Source organism: Oryzias melastigma, linkage group LG24 (assembly GCF_002922805.2).
Source record: "Oryzias melastigma strain HK-1 linkage group LG24, ASM292280v2, whole genome shotgun sequence".
Classification (NCBI taxonomy): Eukaryota; Metazoa; Chordata; class Actinopteri; order Beloniformes; family Adrianichthyidae; genus Oryzias; species Oryzias melastigma.
In genome coordinates, this window is record NC_050535.1 from 19,230,424 (window position 1) to 19,254,260 (window position 23,837).

At 42.8% G+C, this 23,837-nt stretch overlaps 2 protein-coding genes across 4 annotated transcripts; one reads left to right on the forward strand and one right to left on the reverse strand.

The window, feature by feature from the left end:
• The first annotated feature begins 141 nt into the window (after positions 1–141).
• Positions 142–15,883, forward strand: LOC112157620 (ankyrin repeat and SOCS box protein 2). 2 transcript variants are annotated; one of them, XM_024290452.2, is made up of 10 exons: positions 142–2,170; positions 5,177–5,522; positions 6,387–6,497; positions 6,680–6,849; positions 6,923–7,078; positions 7,964–8,209; positions 8,577–8,748; positions 10,632–11,208; positions 13,832–13,985; positions 14,057–15,883. In XM_024290452.2, exons 2-10 carry the CDS (start codon positions 5,200–5,202, stop codon positions 14,191–14,193), a joined length of 2,046 nt encoding a protein of 681 aa, XP_024146220.1. In that variant the 5' UTR covers positions 142–2,170; positions 5,177–5,199; the 3' UTR covers positions 14,194–15,883. The 2 variants fall into 2 exon arrangements, with proteins under 2 accessions (XP_024146220.1, XP_024146222.1); XM_024290454.2 differs by lacking the exon at positions 142–2,170 and adding an exon at positions 2,934–3,189.
• Positions 15,884–17,515: 1,632 nt separating this feature from the next.
• Positions 17,516–22,899, reverse strand: ubr7 (ubiquitin protein ligase E3 component n-recognin 7). Of its 2 annotated transcripts, XM_024291224.2 has the most exons (13): positions 22,580–22,899; positions 22,399–22,444; positions 22,070–22,198; positions 21,859–21,992; positions 21,725–21,785; positions 21,557–21,652; positions 21,335–21,388; positions 21,157–21,262; positions 20,815–20,885; positions 20,356–20,520; positions 20,021–20,186; positions 19,880–19,941; positions 17,516–17,745 (listed from the first exon to the last, which is right to left on the reverse strand). In XM_024291224.2, exons 2-13 carry the CDS (start codon positions 22,420–22,422, stop codon positions 17,656–17,658), a joined length of 1,158 nt encoding a protein of 385 aa, XP_024146992.1. In that variant the 5' UTR covers positions 22,423–22,444; positions 22,580–22,899; the 3' UTR covers positions 17,516–17,655. The 2 variants fall into 2 exon arrangements, with proteins under 2 accessions (XP_024146992.1, XP_024146993.1); XM_024291225.2 differs by lacking the exons at positions 22,399–22,444; positions 22,580–22,899 and adding an exon at positions 22,338–22,362.
• Between the last annotated feature and the right edge of the window lie 938 nt (positions 22,900–23,837).

Consider the following 23,837-nt stretch of genomic DNA (forward strand, 5'->3'; position numbering starts at 1 on the left):
GGCTTGAATCATTTTTTTGAGTGTAAGTATCTCTTTTGCTTTTAAAAGTGAACCATCCAGGGCCGGCCCTGGGGATAGACAACATAGGCGGCTGCCTAGGGTACCATCTGCTGGAGGGGGCAACACATTGCACTGATCAGACCATGTGTTTTTTTTTGTTGTTTTACAGACACACCACTCCCCAGCCAGCAAAGCCAGGTGAGTCCCATATGGTTTAAAAGTGGGCAGAAGATGTTCCTTTTAACCCTGACAGGCTCCATGGTGAAAACCTTTGGGGAGTGTCGGAGGTTTACAAGGTACCCAAACCCTAAATAAACTCTTTTTGGCTCTTTACATATACAAATGGGACTTTAAAAGTACTGCCTTTTTGCTTTTTGACTCATTCAAATAAAGAATATGTTGAGTGGGACAACCCACTCTACATATTGAAGACCCAGTATATGGTACATAACCCAACAGTCAATCATAGATCTAAGCCACACCTCTGCTGCTCAGTCTGGCTCCACAAGCCCCGCCCCCTTTTTTGGCGTTTTTCAAATATGGGCTGAGAATGGAATAAGCTTCCAACTGCACTTTATTAAACATTGCAGTTATTAAATTAGCCTGTTTCGCTCATGGAGTGTACATTGTCCCAAGAGGCTAAGAATCTCTTTTGACGTTTTTTAGGTTTTGATTGATTTCTATGTTCTGGCTGTCTGTGTCTGAACTGACTTGTAGATCATCAGATGATTCAGAACTAGGTGTAGCAGTCAAGGCCCCCGAATGGAACAATTTTTGTTTCCAGACCCTGGAACAAGAATTTACTCCCTAAGTAACTGACTAATTAAAGTGTCGACTCCCCCTCCCCTCCAAGAAACCATTTGTCTTAAAACCCTGGAAGATAACATTCACATCCCGGTACAGGTGTCATAAAACTCCTCTCTGGAGAGCAGGAGGGCTGCATCTGGAGCCATATCTGATGGTCGGGTGATGGTACTGCATGTAGCGGAAGAAACATCCCACTTTCTTCACAAAGCTCTCTTTGAAGCTAATCAACAAAATTTACAATCGTTGACATGTGACATTTTGCAGGTTTCCTGAAAGCGATGGGAAACTTCGCTGCCATATATATATAAAAAAAAACAACTTTGAAGTGCACCAAATGTTTGTCAAACATGCATTCCTAGTTTCTTTGTTTCAAGTTAAATACACTCATATTTGTTGTTTTAAGTGTGAATTTACCTAAAAGTGATGCATGTTTATGTGAAATAGGGTTAAGATAAAGAGTTTCTCTCTTTCTTCCTTTTCTTTTATTTTGGTTTCATATATGTTTTTTTTTTATTATTAAATTCTTTTTATATATATCCTCTTTTAAATGTGATATCAACTTACTAGTCACGTGTTAGAATGAGACATTCTTATAAAAAGGGTATAATGTTTCTTTTATTTTTCTTGTTAAGAAGTGTTTTTCTTTAAGACCTCATATCTGCACCAAAGACACAGGATCAGGTAACATGAGATCATTTAAATTAGGAAAGGTCATAAATTTTACTCCAATCAATCTGATTGGTTACCTCTCACCCAATCCCTGTGAAGGAATCTTCTCTCAGGGCCGAAAGAAGTTAGTTAGAACATATGCACACAGAATGAGGAGAAGAATAGATGAAGATCAGATGAAGAACAGATGAAGAGTAGAAGAAGACATGCTACAACAGACAATCTAGAGACTCAGATGTCAGACGAAGAACTTAGAACAAAGGAGAAAACTTTAAACATTTTAGAAGTTTCGAGAGGAGAAAACTTCTGCGTATGCTTAGAGTTTTTGTGCAACATTTTTCTCCGATTAATTTCGTAAATAGAACTTTCAAGTCATTTTAACTTTCGTATAGAGTCTAATTTTTCTTTTTCTCTAATTCTTAGCGACCAAATAATTAATACGTTTTTTAGCCCGGCCAGCTTTGAAACTTTTAATATTGGTTGCTACCTTTTTTTCTTTTTGTGGATAATCTACCCTCGACCACCTGAGACGAAGCTAACAGAACTTGAGCAGAACCGAACCTTCCTGTGGGTCAAGATTCATCTCCTGCACCTGGCTGGGGTCTCGGACAGATTCACACCTCGGAGCTCTCCAACGAACGGGGATCTCCACCTGGGTTCGTTGGATCCAACGGTACCAGACCTTCAGACCGCGGTGAGGAGTTTTTCCTGCTCCAAAAAGTTGCTGTTTTTTGGTCAGAGTTAGTTGTCTGCTCATTTAGAATCTTAGATGCTAAATTCCTCCTTTTCGCATTATAAACACCTCCTCTCTGCTCTCCTAAAACATTTATTCCATCTTAGAACATATATTTACACACACACATCCTCAGCCTAATTTACAGAATTTTACTTTGTTTTATTCTTTATTTTATCTTTCTTTATTATTTTTGCTAGTTACTGAAAGTTTGCTTCTATCTTTTACCTCTGAAAGTTATGATCAATTCTGTGCCTTTATACTCAATAATCCTGTTGTTAATCCAATTTTATACAATAAATAATCATTGATGTACCGTCGTTGTTTTGTCTCTTAATTTTCTAAGTTCATTGAAGACGTCCCTTCAAAGAGTAAAGACACTTACTACTGAAGTGAGAGACTGATTAATTATTACTTATTGATTAGAAGTAGCAGATGATCATTAATGAGTAATATTTTCCTTCATTACGAAGGTTGTGCCCTGAGGTTAATTTGATACAATTTTCAATTAATAAAATTAATAATTTCAATTAGATTTGGAGTTATTAATATTTCATATTCACCCTAAAATGCTACATAGGTTTGAAGTCTAGAGTGATTTGTAGGTTGTTATTGATATCCAAGTCCTTAATGTCCTGAATGGTTCATTGCCTGTGACTGTTTTTTCCACACATTATCACACTGTTGTCTTACACTTACAAACAAATGTAGAATCCTAAAGAAAGCTGCTGTTTACCTAAGATATGGGGGTATCTGGGTCTTTGGGTGTCATGTGACCCCAGTTCCCCCTGCAACATTTGAGTGACATAACAGGTCCTTTAGAAAAAGAAGTCCCTAAAATAAACCTTACATAAGCTCTCCCCCACGCTAGCATGGTTTTTGACTGACACAGACCCCGTAGAACACATGACAGTCTGGACTGAGGGAGGAGGGAGCTTTTACTTGTCCTGTTTACAAGCTTTGGGGGACTCTGTGATTTGGTGAGACAGTTTTTCTGAATTTCTAAGTTTTCTTGTTCTGTTGTTTGCATTACTTTAGGAGCAGAATTCGTTGGGGTCCAAAACAAAGCCTTACGTTACCAGTGTTACCTTAACTGAAATCTCATTGAGCTCAACATCACTGAGTCCTTGATATTCAGTTACTGAGTAGGTGGGCAGAACTCCATTTCTGTGGCAGTGTCTCCACCTGCTCAGTAATCTATGAAACTGTTGCTATGCCTGAATTCCCACCCCTAATGCCTAAATACTAAAACACGATATTGTGCGTGGCTTTCTAGAGCCACGGATTTTAAAAGCAATTCGAACACCATGGTCACTACTTTTCTTTAGTTTTTTTAAACACCTGAAACGACGTCATCGATTTCACAAAGTGAAAATCTAATCAACACGAAAATTATACAACCTCTTTTTGTGACTCCACTGTGTTCTGATGATGAAAATGTGGATGGTTTATTAAAAAATAACATTTAAACACGTTTTTTCCGCAAAAATTGTTCAACCGCAATGAATTCTGGTCTATTTTTGCTAATGTAGTGAGCATCAATGCTCGCTAGGTTTTGCAAAGACTTGTGGGAAATTTCTGGATTTTTGGAATTCTAGATTTGGACAGCATTACAAAATGACAAACCCACCATAGAGTGACGAGGGATAGAATTCGGACATAGCCGTTAACTCATGAAACTTACTTTGACCCTTGGAGATCAGAAGAATGACCAGGGTTGTTTCTAGGGCTGGGCTGATACAATCAACATGAATCGATTTAAACTTATTAGATCAATCATCGATTCATAAAAATATAGATCGATTTAGCACATAAAGCTATAAAGTCTGCTAGCTTGATGCTAACGTTTAGTGGAATTTCCCATAGGACGACTAATGCTAACGCAGAACATTTTAGTTAGAACTTCTCCTTTAGAGAATCCATGTAACACTGGATGATATTTAAAATCTCATTATTTCACTGATACATTTACAGTATGTGAACTGGATCAGATTAATATCAATATATTCAAAACATAGATTATTAATGTATTTCTAAACAAATGTGTTTATATGTTTTAAACTCAAAATTAAATTGAATCGAATTTGAACTAGGTGGATCGGAAGAACTGAAAAAAATTTGAATGAAATCTATCCAGGGTCTTATAAATCAAATCGAATTGTTTCTAGAAATTATTATCAACATCCAGCCATAGGTGTTTCCATATTCCTACACTCTGCTTAGTGCACTATATAGTATTCTCTCCCTTTTTTGAGCTTTCTAAATCTACAATTCCAAAATCGATATCCCCAGGAAGTCTGTAAAAGCAAAACAAACAAACAAACAAACAAAAAAAGAAAACAGCATTGATGCCCATTAGACTTGCATTGCATTTGAATGATTTGTCATTTGAGAAAACACATATTTTACTTTTTTTTTTAATAAACTGAGTTTTCTTCATCAGAAAACAAAGTATTTATAAATATTCTTTACAAAATGTTCATATTTATTAGGTTTTTACTTTGGGAAACTGTTAAAATCCTATTTAATGTTTAAAAAAAAGTAGTGAGCATGGTGTCTGAATTGTTTTTTAAATCCAGGGCACTAGATAATTACACACTATAGTACTTTAGTAGCTGGGGAGTAGGGAGGGAATTTGGACATAGCCCAGGAATAAAACCATTAACTTTGTGTATGTCCTATCCCAACTACCCCCCACCCCTGTTATTACATCATGCTGTTGGCATCAGGTAGATATTACAAAACCCTTAGGAATGAAAAGTCATTACTAAATCTTCAAAGTCATCTGTATTGAGTGACATTAGGTGTATTAAATCTAATTTTATCTTATATGTTCAAGGCTGATTTGTTTAGGAGCTCCTTTTAAAGACACCTTTAAGTATAGTTGTTATCATATACCTTTGTATTGAACGGGCAGTGGAGTTTTCTGTTGTGAAAAGTCTCTCGGTAATCTTCCTGCTTCCCCAGGCACTCAAACCTCCAGCTCGGACATGGCGGCTCCCAGCACATCGCACTCGAGTTCATCTCCCAGCCTGGCCTTAGAGGATTACTCTCTCTACAGTAATCTAAGTGATGACGAATTGCTGCAGCTTGCCATTGAACGCAGCCTGAGCGACATGCAATGCTCCCCCACTGCCACTCCACAGCCCCCCCACAGCCATGACGGCATACACAGCGGTGCAGACAGAAAATTGGACCATCCCAGCCACACTCCCCACAATCCACCAAACTGTAGCTTCCATGATCCTCAAGCAGCCCAAACCCCAGCACACTACAGCTCTCCCAACCCACCGAACGAGAAGCCTCCTGATTTGTAAGCAGTCCAGCCTTAAGGATTTCTTTGTGTTTTGACTAAGTACAAAATTGTGATTGTTTAATCAGATTAGAGAGAATTTATACTTTGGTACCAGATGCTTGTTCAGAAATATTGTTTTGAGATTTTGTTTAAACCAAAACTCCCAACCAGCAAGGCCAAGTTGGCCGCATACGGTTTAACAGTGGGCATTAAGCTAGCAAGCTCTGATATAGCGAGCTAGCGAGCTCTGTAGTATTGAGCTAGCAAGCTCTATTGTATCGAGCTGGCGAGCTCCCCTGTAACCAGCTAGCGAGCTCTGTAGTATTGAGCTAATGAGCTCCTTTGAGCTTGTGAGCTCTGCTGTAGTGAGCAGACCTGCTATCTATAGAGTGGCTGGCTAGCGTAGCGAGTCTACCCACTGAGTCCCCACTTAAGCCAATGTGAGCAAACACAGGTGGTGCCACCAAAGAAACTGTGGACAAACCCATATGGGGCCACATTTTCTGCCCCCTTTTAAACCATATGGGACTCGCTTGGCCTTGCTGGCTGGGCTGTGTTCTGGTTTCTAACAATTATCCTAGTGCTGCCTGCTCACCCGTCTTCATTCAGCTATGGCATGTAGGCTAAACCGATGTGGTTAAATCTGGTTGAAGCTCCACAGTAGTGCTACCACCAACTGAAGAGCCTGTAATTGCCAAAAATGAGCAATCCAGAGCTGCTGCTGCTCCTTGAACCCATCAAATCCCACGATTTGATGGGTTCAAGAAATAAATCCCAGCTGAATGCTTATGCAGCTCTTCCCTGGTTGGTTTCTGGGGACATCTCTGTTCCATTCAATTTGCTACTGAACCTGGTTCTGGGTTCCTGTCTTTGTGTTGGCAGGAAAACCTTTGATGGGACTGTCAGCCGATTCCTGACTGGATCTGGAAAGAGAATGGTGGCGTACCGCAAATCCGATGGTAGTGTGGTCCATATTGCTCCAGAGCCTGATGAGTGAGTGTACTTTTGTGTGTAAAAGTATTTTACGTACCTGTAAATGTGTATCTGTGTTTTTAAGTGTGTGCTTGTATGTGTGGATCTGTGACTAAGTGTAAATATAAAACTTTCCTGTTGGACTAAGTGTGGTTCTGTTGTAGCAGAATGTGCCAAATCCACTCACAAGCTTTTCTTTGCAGAGAGGAGGAACCTCTGTTCAGTGCAATCCGTGAAGGAAATGTGAGCAAAGTGAGGGCACTGGTAATGTGTCCAGAAGTTAACCTGATGCTTCCCAGCAAACCCGGCTGGTTGGCAGTTCACCAGGCTGCGTGGTTCGGCCAAGACTCCTGTTTGCAGATGCTCCTGACAGGTGCAGACACTCAGAAACCACCACATCAAATGCCATGATGATGTCATAACTTTATCTGTCTTGTTGTGAGCAGCTCAGCCAGGGATGATCAACAAGAGGACGTCACGTGGAGAGAGTCCCCTGCTGATCGCAGTCAGCAGAAATCACCTCCGATGTGTTGAAGTTCTGCTTGAAGAAGGAGCTGAAATCGACATGCCTAACTCAGATAGAGAGACTCCACTCTACAAAGGTATTGGGGGTCACAGGTGTGGCTGAACCATTTTACAGCAGAATAAAAGAAGCAGATTCAAATTCTAAACCTCACACAATGAATACGATGACGAGATTTCAAAGGAATGATGTCCTCTCTGAGATAGAAAAACCACAAGAGCATGCTAGCAAAGTTAGACTCCAACTCTTCTAAGGGTTTAGAGGACGAGAAAAGCCTAATTTAGACGTCAAAAGGAGATAGCTGTTGTGACATGATGTTGATATTTCAGATGTTACTTTCTTTCAATGACGTCATCAATAATCGCCAGTTCGCTAGCATTAGCGTGGAGCCTCCAGCGCTTGAATATACATAACAGCAGTTTTATAACTTTAAAAAGTCATGCTACAACAAAAAGTCATTACTTACATTTTAATGTAAACTTCTGTGGATCAGAACACACCCACGTGAAGAAAAACACTTCTCAGCGCAATGTGGATTGCTCTCGCAATTGTGGATTTTGGACCCCTCTGTTTGGAGGGTGAAATTTAAAAACTAATAATCCGGACACGACTTCAACTGGCACTTCAAACTAAGGGAAAGGGAGAGGCGAAGAATTCCTGAGCCTTAGAAAGTCATTTGTGTCTGAAGCCTCTGTTTTCAAAATCTCCTCATAGGGGGCGTGGCTTTTGGAGCTGAGCTGAGTAGGCCTTGTTGTCAAAGCTTGATCATAAAATATAGATGATGCAAATACATCTGGCCATCAGTTGAATTTAATGTAAAAATCTGTACATGTGTCTATGAACAAATGACATTTTTTTTTAAGAAAAATGAAGTCTTGAAAATGAAAATAGTCTTGCCTTTAACCACTGGCTAGTGTGAATCTGAACGTCCACGTCCTGTCTGAAATTTTCTGTTTCTGTGCAGCATGTGAGAAGAGCAACCCTGCGATAGTGGCCACCTTGCTAAACCATGGAGCGGCAGTGAACACTCTCTGCATTCAGGGTTGGACAGCTCTTCAGGAAGCGGTGGTCCGAAACAACGTGGAGATTTGTGAGATGCTCATGATGGCTGGAGCCAAACACAACCTTCGCAACATCTACGGCATCACACCACTGTTCACAGCAGCTCAGACCGGGCAGCTGGCCACATTGCGCTTCCTCCTCAAACACGGTATCCCAAAAGTTCCTTCAGCTCCATGCGGAGCTTCATCTTACCACTGCCTTCACTTCACCAATTTCTAACCTACTAACTAGCACATCTACTCTGCAGTCAGGAGTTTTTCCTTTTGCCTGCTGTAATCTGTTAAGACAGTTTGGGATTTAGAATCTAAAACAGGACAAGCTTTACCGTTTTTTTGTTTTGCTAGGTTTCAGGTTGTCTACAGCATCTTTACATCTCCTACTGTGTGCTCTCTTTGCTTACACATCTTAACTCGTAACTAAAAACTGCACAGATAAATGAATGTTGTGTTATTCCATTGTTTCATACTTCTGCCTATGGCTCTATTCCTATCTCAGTCGCCCCTGTCTCCCTCCAGGTGCAGACATCAACACACAGGCAGCAGATGGGGCCACAGCTCTTTATGAAGCTGCAAAGAATGGACATCAGCAAATAGTTGAGCTCCTTCTGTCACAAAACGCTGATGCCAACAAGCCGGGGAAGAAAGGACTATTACCAATTCACATCGCTACTCAAAAGGGGTATACAAAGTAAGTACTCTGTATTCAAGAAGGTACTGAGAAAATGTGCTACAAAGCAAAAAGCAAAGAATTTTTTTTTTTCTGTGAACATTTTATTTTATGTACTGGATAACATGGTTTCTAACTGGACGTTAAGGGTGTTGTGGAGGACTGGTAGATCAAAGTAGCACACAGCAGGCAGACAGTTTATTGAGACCTGAAGTCTTAATCAGGGCAAGAGGCTGGACTGGACTGGAATGGTTGGCAGTAGGGGTGCTGGTTTGTATCTTCAGAAGCTGGAGATCAAGATTGAAACTGAGAGCGTGAGCTGCAAGGCAGGCAGGAGCAATCGCCAAATACTTGTAAAAGACTTTAGTACCTTCATTGAAGGCACAAAGGGGTTTAGACCAATTCACACACTGATGGTGATTCTGCTGCCAAACACTGGTGCCAACCTTCCACCAGAAGCAAGTAGGGTTCAGTGTCTTGCCCAAGGACACTTCCACACAGGAATGAAGATTGGTATGCCATTTTGTAAGGGGATGAGCAGGGTATTAAAATGCAGGAATGTTCATGGAAACATGGGTTCCAGGTGAGCAGAACGTGGGATCATGGGAGGGGACAGCTCCAGCAATTCTCCACCCGACTCCTGCCGAGAGAGCGACAGGCGGGAACAGACAGGGATTCTAGCAGTACGACAACCCTCCCAGGGATGCCTCCCAGTGGACAACCAAGGCGGTCAGGATGAGAGGCATGGAAAGACCAGATAATTTCGGGGTCCAAGATCTGAGCCTGGGGCACCCAAGACGGTTCCTCCAGGCCATGACCCTTCCAATCAACAAGAGACTGGAGCCCTTACTGCCTTACTGATCTTGTTCCTGACAAGCTGGCAACGTTGAATGTGAAGCTGGACCAGTTCTTTACTTGGAAATCTTGATTAACCCAGAGATGCTTCAAAAGGCAACACGGCTGTATTTGAGGAAACCAGTGAGTCTTGTGGATACTCCATCCTGGGAAGGTAAAAGCACCAGGACCATGGGTTAGATAGAAGAAGTCCTGTAGCACAGAATAGATTCCAGGTCTTGATTTGAGCGCTCAGCCTGACTATTGGTTTAGAGTTGGTGACCAGATATCAGGCTACCTGTGGCGCACAGGGCTTCACAAAAAGACACCATACCGTGAGCTGTGGGTGTAAAGAAATAGAGACATAACAGGACAGCCCAACAAGGACAACCCTACCCAACATAGAAAAGATGTCTCTGCTGGTCTGGGAATGCCTCTGTGTTCTCCCGTAAATGTTAATGGAGTTGGAAAGAGAAGATATTGTTTTTTTTAGTGAGACTACTCTTCGAACAAGAGTAACTAGATGATGGATAAGGTTTCACTTGTAATCTTGACAGGTGGTTCTGTTCTCTGACCCAGTACTGTAGTGACCATGGCAGCTTTCATGCTGTCATAAATTAGAGCTTCTGTTCTCAGGACAAATCCATCAAACCTTCATTGAGACCTTTAGGTCTCTGCTGGGGGTTCATGTTTGATCACGATCATACTCCTATTTTTGACCTTGCCGTTGGGGTTGTAGTATGAGGAATTTCCCCAACATCTTTGAGTTCATCTTCCTGAAAGTAATTTGTCGGTTTGATCTTATCTGAAGAATTCCCTCCTCAGAATCCTGCTGAAATAGGAAGTGCAGCCTCTCCTATAGAGAGGTTGATTATTGACACAAAAGAAGCTTTTAATTCCTTGGAGCATTTGCTTCTTGTGGAGCAATATCTTCAGAATCTTTTGTGTTTATAGGTCTCCCATTCACTTGTACCTTTTAAGCAGTTGTTAGTCCATCACATCATGATGCAGAGTCTCTTCCTCACCTTTACATCCTTGTTCCTCACTCCTGTGTTACCTCTTGTTTCAAGGATTGTCACCATGTTGATACCAGTCACCAGTAAGACAAGAGTTCGTCGGACTGGGATCAGCCCACTGCACCTGGCAGCAGAGTACAACCGTGACAACATACTGGTCATGCTGATCAACGCAGGCTTTGAGGTCAATGCTCAGCTGTCTGTGGAGCGGTCCCAGCTGTATGAGGATCGCCGCAGCACGGCCCTATACTTCTCTGTCATCAACAACAACATTGATGCTGTGCAGACACTGCTGGCTAATGGTGCTGACCCAAACCTGGATGTGTTTAGGCCTCTTATGGTGGCCGCCAGGCAAGGCTGCATACAGACCATCACCCTGCTTGTGGAGCACGGTGCCGACATTAATGCCAGTATCCCCACCCACCCCACTACCTTCCCTGCTGTCTTCATGTTTTCTATGAAGTACCTTCCAATGTTCAAGTACCTGCTGGACCACGGAGGTGATGCTCAGTCCTGTTTCAACTGTATGTACGGCAGCCAGCCTCATCCTGCTCTTAAAACCACCAGATCAGACGGGAACGTGCTACACAGCCAACACCTACCAGAGACAAACCAAACGAAAGGAGTTCAGGTAAGAGTGTGCACATGAAAGCGTGCTGACTAACCTGCGTTTACAACATCATTCACACGAAAGATTTGTCCAGTTTTAATGTTAACTCAATGTACAGATGCAATCAGAAGTTCTGTAACGCGATTTGGGCTGTGTGACGCAACCTGAGTTAAAATATCTAAACTTTGGCGAGGACATCCACTGATCCCTCTCTGTCAGTTTACATGGTCTACCACTTGGTGGCTGAGTTGCTGTTGTGCCCAAACTCTTCCATTTTGTTATGATAGAGCTGACAGTTGAGTGTGGAATATTTAGGACATTCCATGACTGGATTTGTTGCACAGGTGTCATCCTATGACAGTTCCACGCTGGAATTCACTGATCTCCTGAAAGCGGAACATTCTTTTACAAATGTTTGTAAAAACAGTCTGTATGCCTGAGTGCTGGATATATACACTTGTGGCCAGACCAAGTGAAAGCTGATTCTGATGGATGAGTGAGCCAATACTTTTGTTAATATAGTGTACTTTTCAGAGGTCATTTTCAGACCTTCAGGGACCCTAAAGTGGCCGACCAACTCTCTTGCCATGATTCCGGCCCAAACCATGACTCCACCACCTCTTTGCTGATGCCACAGCCTTGTTGGGACATGGTGGTCATCCACTAACCACCCACTACTCCATCCATCTGGACCATTCAGGATTACACTAAACACAATAAACCTAACTGTTTGAGAATGAGTCTTCATGTCTGCTTGGCCCACAGCAGGCATTTTGCTTGTGAGTGCTGTTTAGGGGGCCCAATAGAAGGTTTAACTGCAACTCTTTGGAGGATCCTACACCTTTATCTTGGTGGCAGTGGCGGTTCTACCCTGAATGACTCCCTGGGTAAGACGGCCTGCACCAGCAGAGGGCGCATATTCGCTGATTTCAGGCCGTTCAAAACATAACAGGTAGTAGACAACCATAGATGCGTAGATTATTTTTTTCCTCCCAGCGCTGAGATGCAGCCCCCTTTGAATCGGCGCCCCGGGCAGCTGCCCGTATTGCCCCTGCCTAAAACCACAACTTATTTTATGTTTGACCAAGGTTCCAATTCCGTATTTGTCTTTTTGATTTAACCAGCATACTAATTGTTTTTCCTTTTTGCTTTTCAGGACGCAGTTTCTTTGTTTCCCTTATTTAAAAAACTCACTGGTGTACAGTTTTTGCTATGGTCCCATTTTTGGTTTTCCTCCTAGACTTGCGCCAGATGTGCCCACAGATTGGACAAACTGATTAGGCGAGTGGGCTCTGTGGTCGGCATGAAGCTTGACCCCCCCCCGGTGACAGTAGCAGAGATGAGGACACTTAACAAACTGCTGGCTATAATGGACAATACCAGCCACCCTCTGGACTCTGTCATCAGGGAACAGAGAAGCCAGAGCAGCAACAGGCTGCTCCTCCCTGAGAACAGGACCAACAGACTCAGAGACTCCTTTGTCCCCCAAGCCATCAAGCTGCACAACTCTGCATTTGGCAGGAGGGGGAGAGGGAGGGTCAAGAGGGGAGGGGCGTAGCCTTAACTGGAATACATGTGCAGTACTCTCTTACCAGTGCAATATGTCCAATCATTCAGGGTATCATGCAATGTTGTTTTTGTTTTTTTTTATATTTATTCCTTTTCTATATGCATATTTGGCTGTATTCAGTCTATTTTACTTTATTTTGTTATTCTATTTTACTCCATTCGTGGTGCTGTGCGGATGCTGGTACCTGGATTTCCAAAGGGATTAATAAAGTATTTCCTATTCTAACAGATGGAAACAGGTGAAAATGTACACTGAGCTCAGGGACAATGGTGACTGAGTTATATACCATTTTCAGTTCAGCAGAAAATTGAGAACTACAACACACCTGAACCCTTCCCTACTGACCAGTTTCCCCTGATAAAAGTGAGACTGTGAAGGACACTTAAAGCAGCTTCATCAGAAATGAAACTTGTCAATTAAAAAGTACATGCAGTTATATATAAGTATCTTGTTCATGAGGAAAGGAAAGAATGTAATGAGATTGACAGGTGGATTGGAACAGCGTCCGCTGTTATATGGTCACTGTACTGGTCTGTTGTGGTGAAGAGAGAGCTGAGGCAGAAAGCAAAGCTCTCAATTTACTGGTCAATCTTCATTCTAGTATCTATGGTCATAAGCTCTGGGTCATGACAGAACAAGATCCTGACTACAAGTGGCTGAAATGAGTTTGTTCTGAAGGGTGGCTGGGCGCTCCCTTAGAGATAGAGTGAGAAGCTCAGTGACCTGGAGAAAGCTCGGAGGAGCCAGTTGAGGTGGCTCTGGCATCTGTCCAGATGCCTCCCTGGAGATGTGTTCCGGGCATGTCCCACTGGGCCGAGGCCCTGTGGAAGACCCACGAGACACTGGAGAGACTACGTCTCCCAGCTGGCCTGGGAACACCTCTGGAGCTGGAGGAAGTGGCTGGGGAGAGGGAAGCCTAGACTGTTGCCCCCATAATCCAGACAGTCTTTGTTTCATTAAAACAGCTGCAACTATAAAGTTCCACTTCTTGTTTTTAGTAGCACAGATGTTTTTACAGCTCTTACCTTCAGACTTTTTCATTCTTCTTTCACTAACTGATCTATTCATCGACAGTTCTGTGAGATGATCTCTGCTCCAAGCATCTCCCGGTGGGCAGGGCCAATCATTGACATCTTACTGGATTACGTTGGTGATGTGTCTCTTTGCTCCAGACTGATGGAGCACCTGGACAGCTACTCTGAATGGAGCAACATCAAAGACAAAGCAGGTAACCTGGCTCCTGACAGTTACTAGTTTTTTTGTTTCTAGTTCTGATGTGACCTGTGCTGTGTCTTGTAGCCCCCCCACGCCCATTGTTGCAGCTTTGCAGAATGCGGATTGTACAGATGGTCGGACACTGGCAGCTGAAGAGGTTACCGCTTCCTGGAAGTCTAATATCCTTCCTTCAGCACCAGGAGAGGTGTCTGGATGACTGATAATCATCCTCCAGTTGGATTGCAGGGAGAGGAACTGGAAGGGTGTGATGCATGGATGCTGCTGCTGCGGATGAGGATGATCAGCCTCAAGCTCGCCTCTGTTGTACTCTAACAGACTAATTGACATCCTTCTGGAACTCTCTCTTTGACTTGTTTAATGTTTGCACCATTAAAAAGTTCTCCTTGTCCTGTTGGATAGACCATCTTATCTGAGTTGTTGACACTCAGAGAGGGGTCTACTGCAACGTGAAGCAGGTGGGGTGACGGTTTGTCCTACTGTGACCATTCTGCTGTCTGAAGCTGGCTTCCTGTTTGTGACTTTGACCTGGAAAAGAGCTTTGTCAAAAGAGTTGTTTTTGAAAACGGCATCCGGTGGGTTTTCTCAGAGGACTCTGGCTTCATCCCACTGTCCAAAAACATGTTTCATAGGTTAATTGGTTACTTTAAATTGCTCTTAGGTGTGAATGTGGATCTGTGACAGACTGGCGACCTGTCCAGGGTGTATCCTGCCTTCACCCAGCCTTGTGACCCCAAAGGGGTCAAAGCGGTTTAGAAAATGGATGGGCTGAACAGATTTAAGAGTGGCAATGCGGTGTTTGTATCTGCCTTTAAATTTAGTCTCTAAATTTGTAAAAGGCTCTTACATGATCCCATCTCATCCTACTCTCCCACCGTCCACAGAGCTGATGCTAGAAGGTAAATATCAACCTGTATTCCTGCTTCACCTGAACTGACGACTAACTTAAATTATGTCTCATAACAGCAATAAACACACCAGCAATGTCAAAATATAGAAGTATTTTCATTGAATTTGGAACAACATACAAGTCAGAGAAGAAGGAAACTATTATCAGTATAGATGTAAAAGATATTAGAAACCTATCGAAAAATCGATTGGGCAACTGCAGTATCGTTTGAAAACCACATGTATGAACAAGATATGTTGGCTATAAGATAGTTCTGTTTTTTTCTACCATCTTTGTCTTTTTATGTACATCCAATGCAAACAAAAAGACATTCAACTGTAAGCCTGCTTCTTCCAAGTCAATATGAATACATTTCTCTATCAAATGCCATGCATTTTTATAGCTTTAAATCCCTTATGAATAGGAAATATCTAGATTTTAGCATTTTTGATAAAATAATTGGACTTTATCGTATCGCCTAAAAGTTAGTTTGCTAAAGTATTTAGCAACATGCTAACGTTTTTGGTTAATTCAGAGTTTAGCTTCTATTTTAGCAACAAGCTAACGTTTTTAATTTAGTTTATTCAGAAATTTTAGGCTATTTTTTGAGTTTATCCAGAATTAAGGCAATGAGTTTGCTTTATATGGCGTTTTTTGGGCTAATTTGGAACATATCTCATATTTAAAATAAATATTTTTTTTAAAATTGGTGTGAGACTTTTGAGCATGCAATTTTACCACAAAATTTTCAGAAATTTAGGTCAACTTCCACTCTCAACAAAATTTCCAGTCTTTTAGCAAATGTAATATTCAGCAAATCCCTTCAGAAATTAAAGTAATCTGCGTCACCATTTTCAGCAAAAAGCTTCAGCAGCTAATTTTGTTGCATTGTGACATTGTTGACGTTCGTGTGTGTTTTTCAAGTCGGACAGGCATTTTTTCGATTATTTTTAACACTACATGAACACAGCATTTCTGTAAGTTTGCATTTTCCCCCCAGGGGACATCAACCCATCAGTGGATGTAACATGAGATAAAACGCCACAAATTTTGAAATAAAAACTCCAAAATGTTCAGTTTTAAAGTATTTTTCATTCAAATTAAAGTTGGGGTTTCATCCAGATTCCATGTTATTTCTTTTTCTTGTGAGGTGGATTACAAAAACACTCATCTGCGTTTCGTGTGGCCCTACTGTCAAATATTAGAGACCTTTGTAGCTTACAAGTCTAAAAGTTATCCCACTCCTGCTGTAGACGTTGGTTTCTCAAACTCTGTAGATGTTTATTCAAATGTGTACCAGATGTCAAAGTTGAAGATGTGAAGCTGGATATGTTGCCAAACCTTTAGGTAATGACTGTGATGATATCACTACCAATGGCTTTTAGCTGCAGCTTGACATCACTGCAGAGAACATCGTTGTAAGCTCCGTGCTACAACAGTCTGTTTGACTGTGAGGGTGATGAAGAGAAGGCTAAAGAAGGCTTCCTGTCTCGTTTTTTTCTGTGAGAACCAGAATATTCAAACAGGAAGTGCTTAACTTTGTAGCAACAACAGAGCAGAGTAAACAAGCAAAGATATTATGGTAGAACACACAAGCTGAAGAGTGGCACACAAACGCTGTGCATTCCATCCCACCACCCACACAGGCGCAGATATGCACATGCTTTATTTTGTTTTGATGAAATAATGCGAATAATTGAAAATAAATTCTCCAACTGAAGCTTTTCTTGCAAATCACCCACTTTCAGAATAAAAGCACTGATCTGAGGTCACATTAGTTTGATTTCAAAGGACGCAGAAGAAAGTTGGGTGTAGACAAGGATGAGCGGGCCGGTGAATGAGGTCGTCAGGTTCTGGGCCTCTGTTGGGCGCGCTGTCTGTACTCCGGGAGGTGATGGAGGATCCAGGCTGCAGGGGTCAGCATGGCTGCTGCAAACACCATCATGACAAAGAAGCTTTGCTGTCAGACACAAAACAAAGACGGAGAAACTCAATCGAACAGAAGAAGCTGCTCTGTAAAAGTAGAACTTCCTGAGTGGCATCAGCTTTCTTTAGGTGAAAGACCTGTAGGTCTTTGTGGACTATTTCAACATAACCAAGTATTACACTTTGTCTGCAAACCAGGGAGAACTAAAGACATAAGTTCCAAATGTAATGGATGATTATAACAGACCAGCTGCTAGTTAGAGGGCTTCAAATAACTGCTAGTTACTTACTGCGGCTCCAATCGGGTGTCGAGGAGGTTTGCTGTAGATGGTCCTCCTGGATTCTTTTAGGACTTCTCCTAACGTCACAGCTTCTCTCATCATCTTAAAGACGGCGCGGGACATTGTCTGAGCTGACACACGTCTGAACTGCAGCACTCCTTCACCAGACTAAGCTCTGCAGAGCTGAGGAGGAGGAGACTGACAGCACAACTGAGGGGTCAGCTCAGACCAAGCCCCCAATCGGAGATCTGACTTTTCCTGATTGATAATAGGACCTGCTTGGCTAGAGACTCTTGGAGAAATAATACAGAACACGGCGCCACCATGATGTGACTGATGTTTGAACCTGTGCAGGTGCACCAGAGACACATCAAAGGAGGCCTTGACCATTGATGTGAGCTCTGCTGAGGATGAAAAACCACAGCAGTCTTCAAGAACATGACACTTTTATTTTTTTCATGGGGAAAAGGTCTGACAAACTCAACACCAACAGCTGTAGGATCAACAGAGAGATGCAGAGCATGGCACTGCACTGAAGAAAGGGGGAGGAGCACAACGGGTCGAGGTGATCAGGAGAAGGAGAACGCGCCGGCGTCCATGCGGCGTCTTTTACTACTTTGTTGCTCGAAGAACTGACGGATATCTTCAGATGTCACAACCTGGAAGAAGGAGGAAGTCAATGTTTAATATCCGGAGCCATCTTGAAATATAAACAGTCTGTAGGCAACACATTCTCACTCCCAAGTAGGACTGCTGCAAACAGTTATTTTATAGTCAAATAATCACTGATTATTTTTTTCCGATAAGTCAACTAATCAAGTCATGAGCAAAGTGGATGTAAAGCACAAATCTTAACCATCATTAGCTTTAAACTAACTAAAAATAAAGACAATTAAGATGATAGTTTATTAAACCTTTAATGAATCGTGCATCCTCTGTTCTTCATTAGCTTCTGGTATTAAAACAAGATTAAATCAAAGGAAGACGCATCTGAAACAAAGAACTATTTTTCACAGATTTTGATCTCACTGAATCAAATATAAAAAAAGTAAATTTACTACACTAACTCCATATAATATAAAGTCACGACTAATCGAATTTTAAATTAATATTAAGACTATTTTAATAGTCGATTAGTCAACTAATCGTGGCAGCTCTAGTCCCAAGTCATCACATATTGACATTTTGGGTGTCCTCAAGTTGTCATTTGTGAATGTACTGGCTGTTCCCATTAACTCACAGGTCTCCAACCTCCGGCCCGCAAACCAGAACTGGACCAGTACCGCGACACATAGTGCACCGGTACCCAAACCCGGTACCAGGCGGCCGTGGTGCAGTGGTAGGGTGGTCGACTCCTGATCAGAAGTGAGCAGGTTCAACTCCCGCCTTGCCCGCCCATGAGTCGAAGTGTCCTTGGGCAAGACACTGAACCCCGAATTGCCTCTGGTGGGAGGTTGGCGCCAGTGTTCGGCAGCAGAGCCACCACTAGTGTGTGAATGGGTGAATGGGTCTGTGACTGTGAAGCACTTTGGGCCCTTGAAGGAGGGTAGAAAGCGCTATACAAGTATACGCCATTTACCAGTACCCGAAACCTAACCCGACATTTGACCAGATGCAGCAGAAGACCCAAACTGGTGCCAGACGCGGTACCAGGTTAAGGTAGGGTACCAGTAATGGAGGTGTCCAGAGAACCAGTGTGCATCTGGTACTGCGTCCAGAGGGTTGCCTTGATTTTGCAAACAACTAGTGTCAAAAGATGACGAGTTGGGAACACCCAAAACATCAAAAAGTGATGGGGAAGGGACTCTAACCAAACTTCAATATATGACCATTTGGAGGTGAGAATTAGGGCTGGGTTGATGAAATTGATGAATCGATCTAAGCTTAATTCAGATGCTGACTGGGACATTTGACTGAAAACCAGGAAACAGGCTGACAAAGACGCAGAGTAACCAGTAAATTTCAGGCCAGAACCTGGCTATGAACTGGGGACCTTGACCAGAAACAACCTCTCTAGGGAATCCAAACACGACGTAGCAGAATGTCAGCAGTGCCTTTGCCAGAGGGAAGTTTGGGGAGGGGATTTAAAATGAACCATTTTAGAAAATCTGTCCTCAATCGTGATGATAGTATGTGTACTAGAGATGGGAAGACCCGTGACCAAATCCACGGAAGTATGAGACCATGGCCACTTTGGAACAGGTAGGTGGGGTTGCTAAGAACTGTGATTCCCAACCCTTGGTGCTACAGAGACAATAAACACAAACCACAGTTTTTCAATTTTATTGATACAATTTTCCTGTTTTTTATTTGTAATCTGATTCTGAAGAAAGTTATGTATTTGGAAAAACTACTGGATTGCCCCCCACAACATCAAACTAATTCTTAACGCATGTCAAGTTGCTGGGTCACGCGTCAACAATACACCCATTACAGTCTTACAGCGGCTGTGCTGACTACTAAATTGAAAGGCCCAAGTAGAAGAAAAACAGAGACAGTGAGGCGACAAGAGCTTTTGACTTATCCCTTGTGCTCTCTTATGGGGTCCAGAAGACCCGAGCCTTACAATGACGTGTTATCCATCCCATGACAAATGCGGGTGAAGGTGGACAAGATTTCATGTCTGCCACCGACACCAGTGAAGATCAAAAATCATTAGAAAAAAAAAGGTTGCCGACCCTGGGAATAAACTAACGAATGCAACCAGGACCTGACCTGCTTGAAGGATGAAGAGGAGAAGACAGAGAGAAAGAAAAGAAACAGAGAGGAGACAAAGTCAGGTTTTTGACCCACCTTTCCTTCTGCTGCAAACCTCTGGAGAAAGTCCTTCAGCTCCGTCTTCATGTCATTGTACCCTGAGAGAAACACAAACAGCATCAGCTTTAGCTCCAGGGATCCAGGGTAGCTGTAGGTCTAAGATCCAGCTCGGCATACCATGGATGATCTCCAACTGCTGCACGCGGCTAAGGTTGTCCAGCGCCGACATCAGAGGGTCGGTTCCCGGCTGTTCGCGCTCTCTGCTCTTTCCTTTGTTCTCGTATTCCAGAACAGTGTCCGTCTCGTCCAGCAGGAAGGACAGACCGGCTTCAGACAGCATCAGCTGTGGAGGGGAAAGGGGCGTGCACACTGGGGTCACCTGGTGAAGGCTCCAGAAGGATATTCTGGAATGTCTGAACTCTCTTACATATGGAATTCAGTCAGTTAATAAAAAGGGGCGGGGCTAACCTATGGCAGTCTGTCTGTACAGGAAATAAAGTGTTATAGGTCACCTGGCAGGGAGCACAGGAACACAGTTTAGAGCGCCATCCGGATGGCCAAAAGACGGCTCCTGATTGGACCCTTTTCTGCCCCCCCGCCTGCAGCTCCTTCAGTCGGCAGCATGGCTCCCCCTCCTCGCGGCTTCGCTTACAGCTAGGCTTTGTAACACTCTCCTCCTGTGAAGAGAGGAGACGAGCACTGCTGAGGGGGGTCATAGTATACACAACTGTAATCTTTCTTTGAGATAAACTGAAGCACAAACACAGCAGAACTGAAGATCTGAACCTTCTTCATGCAAACACTAATCTCTGTCCCCGGATTATCCGTTCACAAACTGGTGTCTCATCTTGTGTTAATCATGTTTGGACTTCTTTCTTGCAAGCAAACCTCATCAGAGCAACTCCTTTCCTCTATCTTTAGACTGAAGAGTTTGTCTCTGAGTAATTCCTCCAACATTCTCAGTGTCTCACCTTGTTCTCTGTCTTCTCAGGAATAGCTTCAGCTCCAGGCCCCTCCCCTTTTGGTTCTTCTGGACCTGCAGCTGGAAACGACCAATTAAAAGCACACAGACAACAATCACTATGAAAAGATAAAACTTAAGTTTTGGTAAAAATGACTTAAAAACAGAAACAAAAAGGTTTTCAGCAGATTTAAACTGAGGTAGGGAGAAGAGTTTTGAACATTGGACACTTCAAGACAGGGTTGAGCGAGGTGCAATCTTCCAATCAGAATCGGCCGCTCTGCCTCTGCACCACAGGCACCCTGGTAGGAAGTGGTCCTACTTCCTGGTTTTAGCAAAGTTACTGGATTACCTGCCAGGTGAGCTGCGTATTCCCACAGGACAGGACTTGTCTTCATGCAGGCCTCACAGATCATCTCTTGGAGCTCGACGCAGTCTGGAACCATGCAGCCCAGGTGCTGCAAACACACACAGCTCACCTGTCAGGGGACCCCACTGAAACCAAAAAAGCTCAGGAGAATGGGACTCACCCTGCTGTGCAGCCAGTCTTCACACACAACACACTGAATCATCTCGTCCTCCACCTGCACAGACAGCAATCAGAGCACGGCGCAGCGTCAATCCACCGCTGCATGTAGGCTTGGGCGGTGTTCACATTTTTATTCTGTCAATATTCCTCCACTTTGACACATGTGATATACATTATTTGCTTAATACCGCACACGCCTAGCCGTATGTGATAGGAGACTCACCTGGTCATCCGGGTCTGGGTACGGCCGTCTGCAGGTGCAGTACACCCCAAAGAAGTTATGACTGTACTTATTTAGGCTGTTGACGTCATCCTTATCCTGAAACACACACAGAGCGTCAGGGGGGGTGGGAGGAGGAGCAGAGGCAACAGGTGAGCCAGGTGAACTCACAGGCTGAAGTTTACACTGCAGATCAGAGAACTTCCTGTTTCCACAGTCACAGCGAAAGTTCCTGCAGCAGGAGAGTGAGTGTGTGTGAGAGGGGGTTATTGTGACATCTTCACTTTAAAGTAGATTTCTGTCACCTTTTGGTGTACAGCTCGAACAGTTCGTGGCCCTCGTGACATTTGTAGGAGCAGGCCAAGCACACCCCAGCAGCCTCACCCCCCTTCGGCGTGCAGGTGTTGCAGGCGTACAGCGCCTGCCTCTTCACGTAGCCCTGAAACAAACCAATGAGAGAGTGAGGGTTTGAACCCCCCATCTGCTCGCCAGACGCCTGCAGGAGGACACACCCACCAGTGGGTACGAGCAGTGATCCGAGTCGCTTCCTGCCAGTACGGCAGAAGCCTCTTCCTCCAGCTCCTCATCCTCTTCCAGAACGTCCACCAGAGAAATGGTCTGCTCCTCACACATGCTGCCCCCCTCCTGGAGGAGAAGGACACCTCAGCAGGAGCAGTCACCCCTGAAACTCTAAAACCTCTAAAACTGGGGCTATAGAGGTTGTTAAAAAGGTGCACGTGACGTCAGACAGGTGAACCAAAAGGGGGAGGAGTCAGAGAGTTACCTATACGTCAGGTGCTTGCCGCGGTTGGCTACTACTCAAAGGAGACGGTTACCGTAGTTACCTGAGAGGATGCTTCTGACGTCATCAATGATAAAGCGTCGGCTAACCTGTGGGTATTTAAAAGATAAAACCGTTTTCACAAAGTTTCCCGAACCGCCATCTGCCTGCCGAGAGACTGTCAAACTTTTATCTGATTAGTTGCAGCTAGCTTCTAGCTGCGGGACACAAACGCACAAACTCACCGGAGTCACGCGGAGCTTTAACATACAGCTTTCTGCGCGTGAGTCACGCAAACAGGCCGCGCGCCGATCAGCAAGCAGCAGCAGCAGCGCCGGGCTGCACGAAAATCCAGTCTTCGTCCGAGCTAGCTGCTCCTAGCAAGAGACAACTTCCGGCCGACAACGGAGATTGTATTTTGGCGGCTTCCTGACACGTGACGTCAACGCGTCTTATGTTTTGAATCCGCTTTGTAATGTTTGTTTTGTAATGTATATACCGTCCCCTGGCATTCTCATTGTTCTACATTGTATTTTACTCTTGTGCGACGATGTTTATGTTTTTTTTTAATATTCTGATTTGAGATTTTGTTTATGTTTGCTGCTTTGTTCTAAGCCATTAATATTCAATAATAATTGATTTTTTTTCAGTGTATCGTTGAAATTATTTGTCAATTTAAAGAAAGTACTTTTAGGAAACCAAATAAATAAATAATTCACAACAAACTTGTCCTGAATTGTCGTTCTGTATGTTTTATTAATTTATTAATTATGCTGTCTTCACAATTCTGACAATCTTCCTGATTTAATTAACAAAATACTATATTGTTGAAACGAAATTGAGCAAAACTATATATATGGAGGTTGTTTGTCCATGAACATTTTTAATTTGTTGCAATTTAATGTAACATATGTATGTATGCATCCATACAAATAATGCAGGGATGCATATATTACTTAAATGCATATATGCTATATTTGTATATGCTCCATGTCTGGGGGCTGCATGCTCCCTTGGCCTACGTTCAATCAAATCTGCAGGTGATTGGAAAACTACTTCTAAATACTGACAGCATTTTCGTGGAGCTTCTATTTTTGTTGTTGTTTAAACTTTATTGAATGCACAAATACACAAATTTACGGAACATTTAAACAAATTAGTCCCAAACAAAGTAATCACTACAATAATTATATTCTAACAAAGACTAATTACAAAAATACAAGTTTAAAAAAAGAGGCAATAATTAGAAAAATGAAACAAGAAAAACTAATTTAGTTATCAAGTTATCAAGTATGGATCCTTTTGATGGTGCTATGAAATTGATGCAGTTCAGTTATGCAACAACAAAAATTAGGAGAAGTTTTTCTAATTCTGCATTTGTGCAAATAAAACTTGGTAAATTGACAACAGTTTCTATATTTTTATAAACAAAGCTAAACCAATTAATTATATGTTCAAAATTTATCATGCAATTTATTATTGATTTACTATATTGAATCGTTC

Excerpts from the sequence above, each read along its gene's own strand:
- LOC112157620 (XM_024290452.2), top strand. The coding sequence starts at position 5,200 with ATGGCGGCTCCCAGCACATCGCACTCGAGTTCATCTCCCAGCCTGGCC. Across the intron at positions 8,749-10,631 it reads ACTCAAAAGGGGTATACAAA|GATTGTCACCATGTTGATAC; the intron begins GTAAGTACTCTG and ends TCTTGTTTCAAG. Across the intron at positions 11,209-13,831 it reads ACCAAACGAAAGGAGTTCAG|TTCTGTGAGATGATCTCTGC; the intron begins GTAAGAGTGTGC and ends ATTCATCGACAG.
- ubr7 (XM_024291224.2), bottom strand. The coding sequence starts at position 22,422 with ATGACGTCAGAAGCATCCTCTCAG. Across the intron at positions 22,199-22,398 it reads CGTCAGAAGCATCCTCTCAG|GAGGGGGGCAGCATGTGTGA; the intron begins GTAACTACGGTA and ends CTTCTCCTCCAG. Across the intron at positions 19,942-20,020 it reads GCAGTTGGAGATCATCCATG|GGTACAATGACATGAAGACG; the intron begins GTATGCCGAGCT and ends TGTTTCTCTCAG.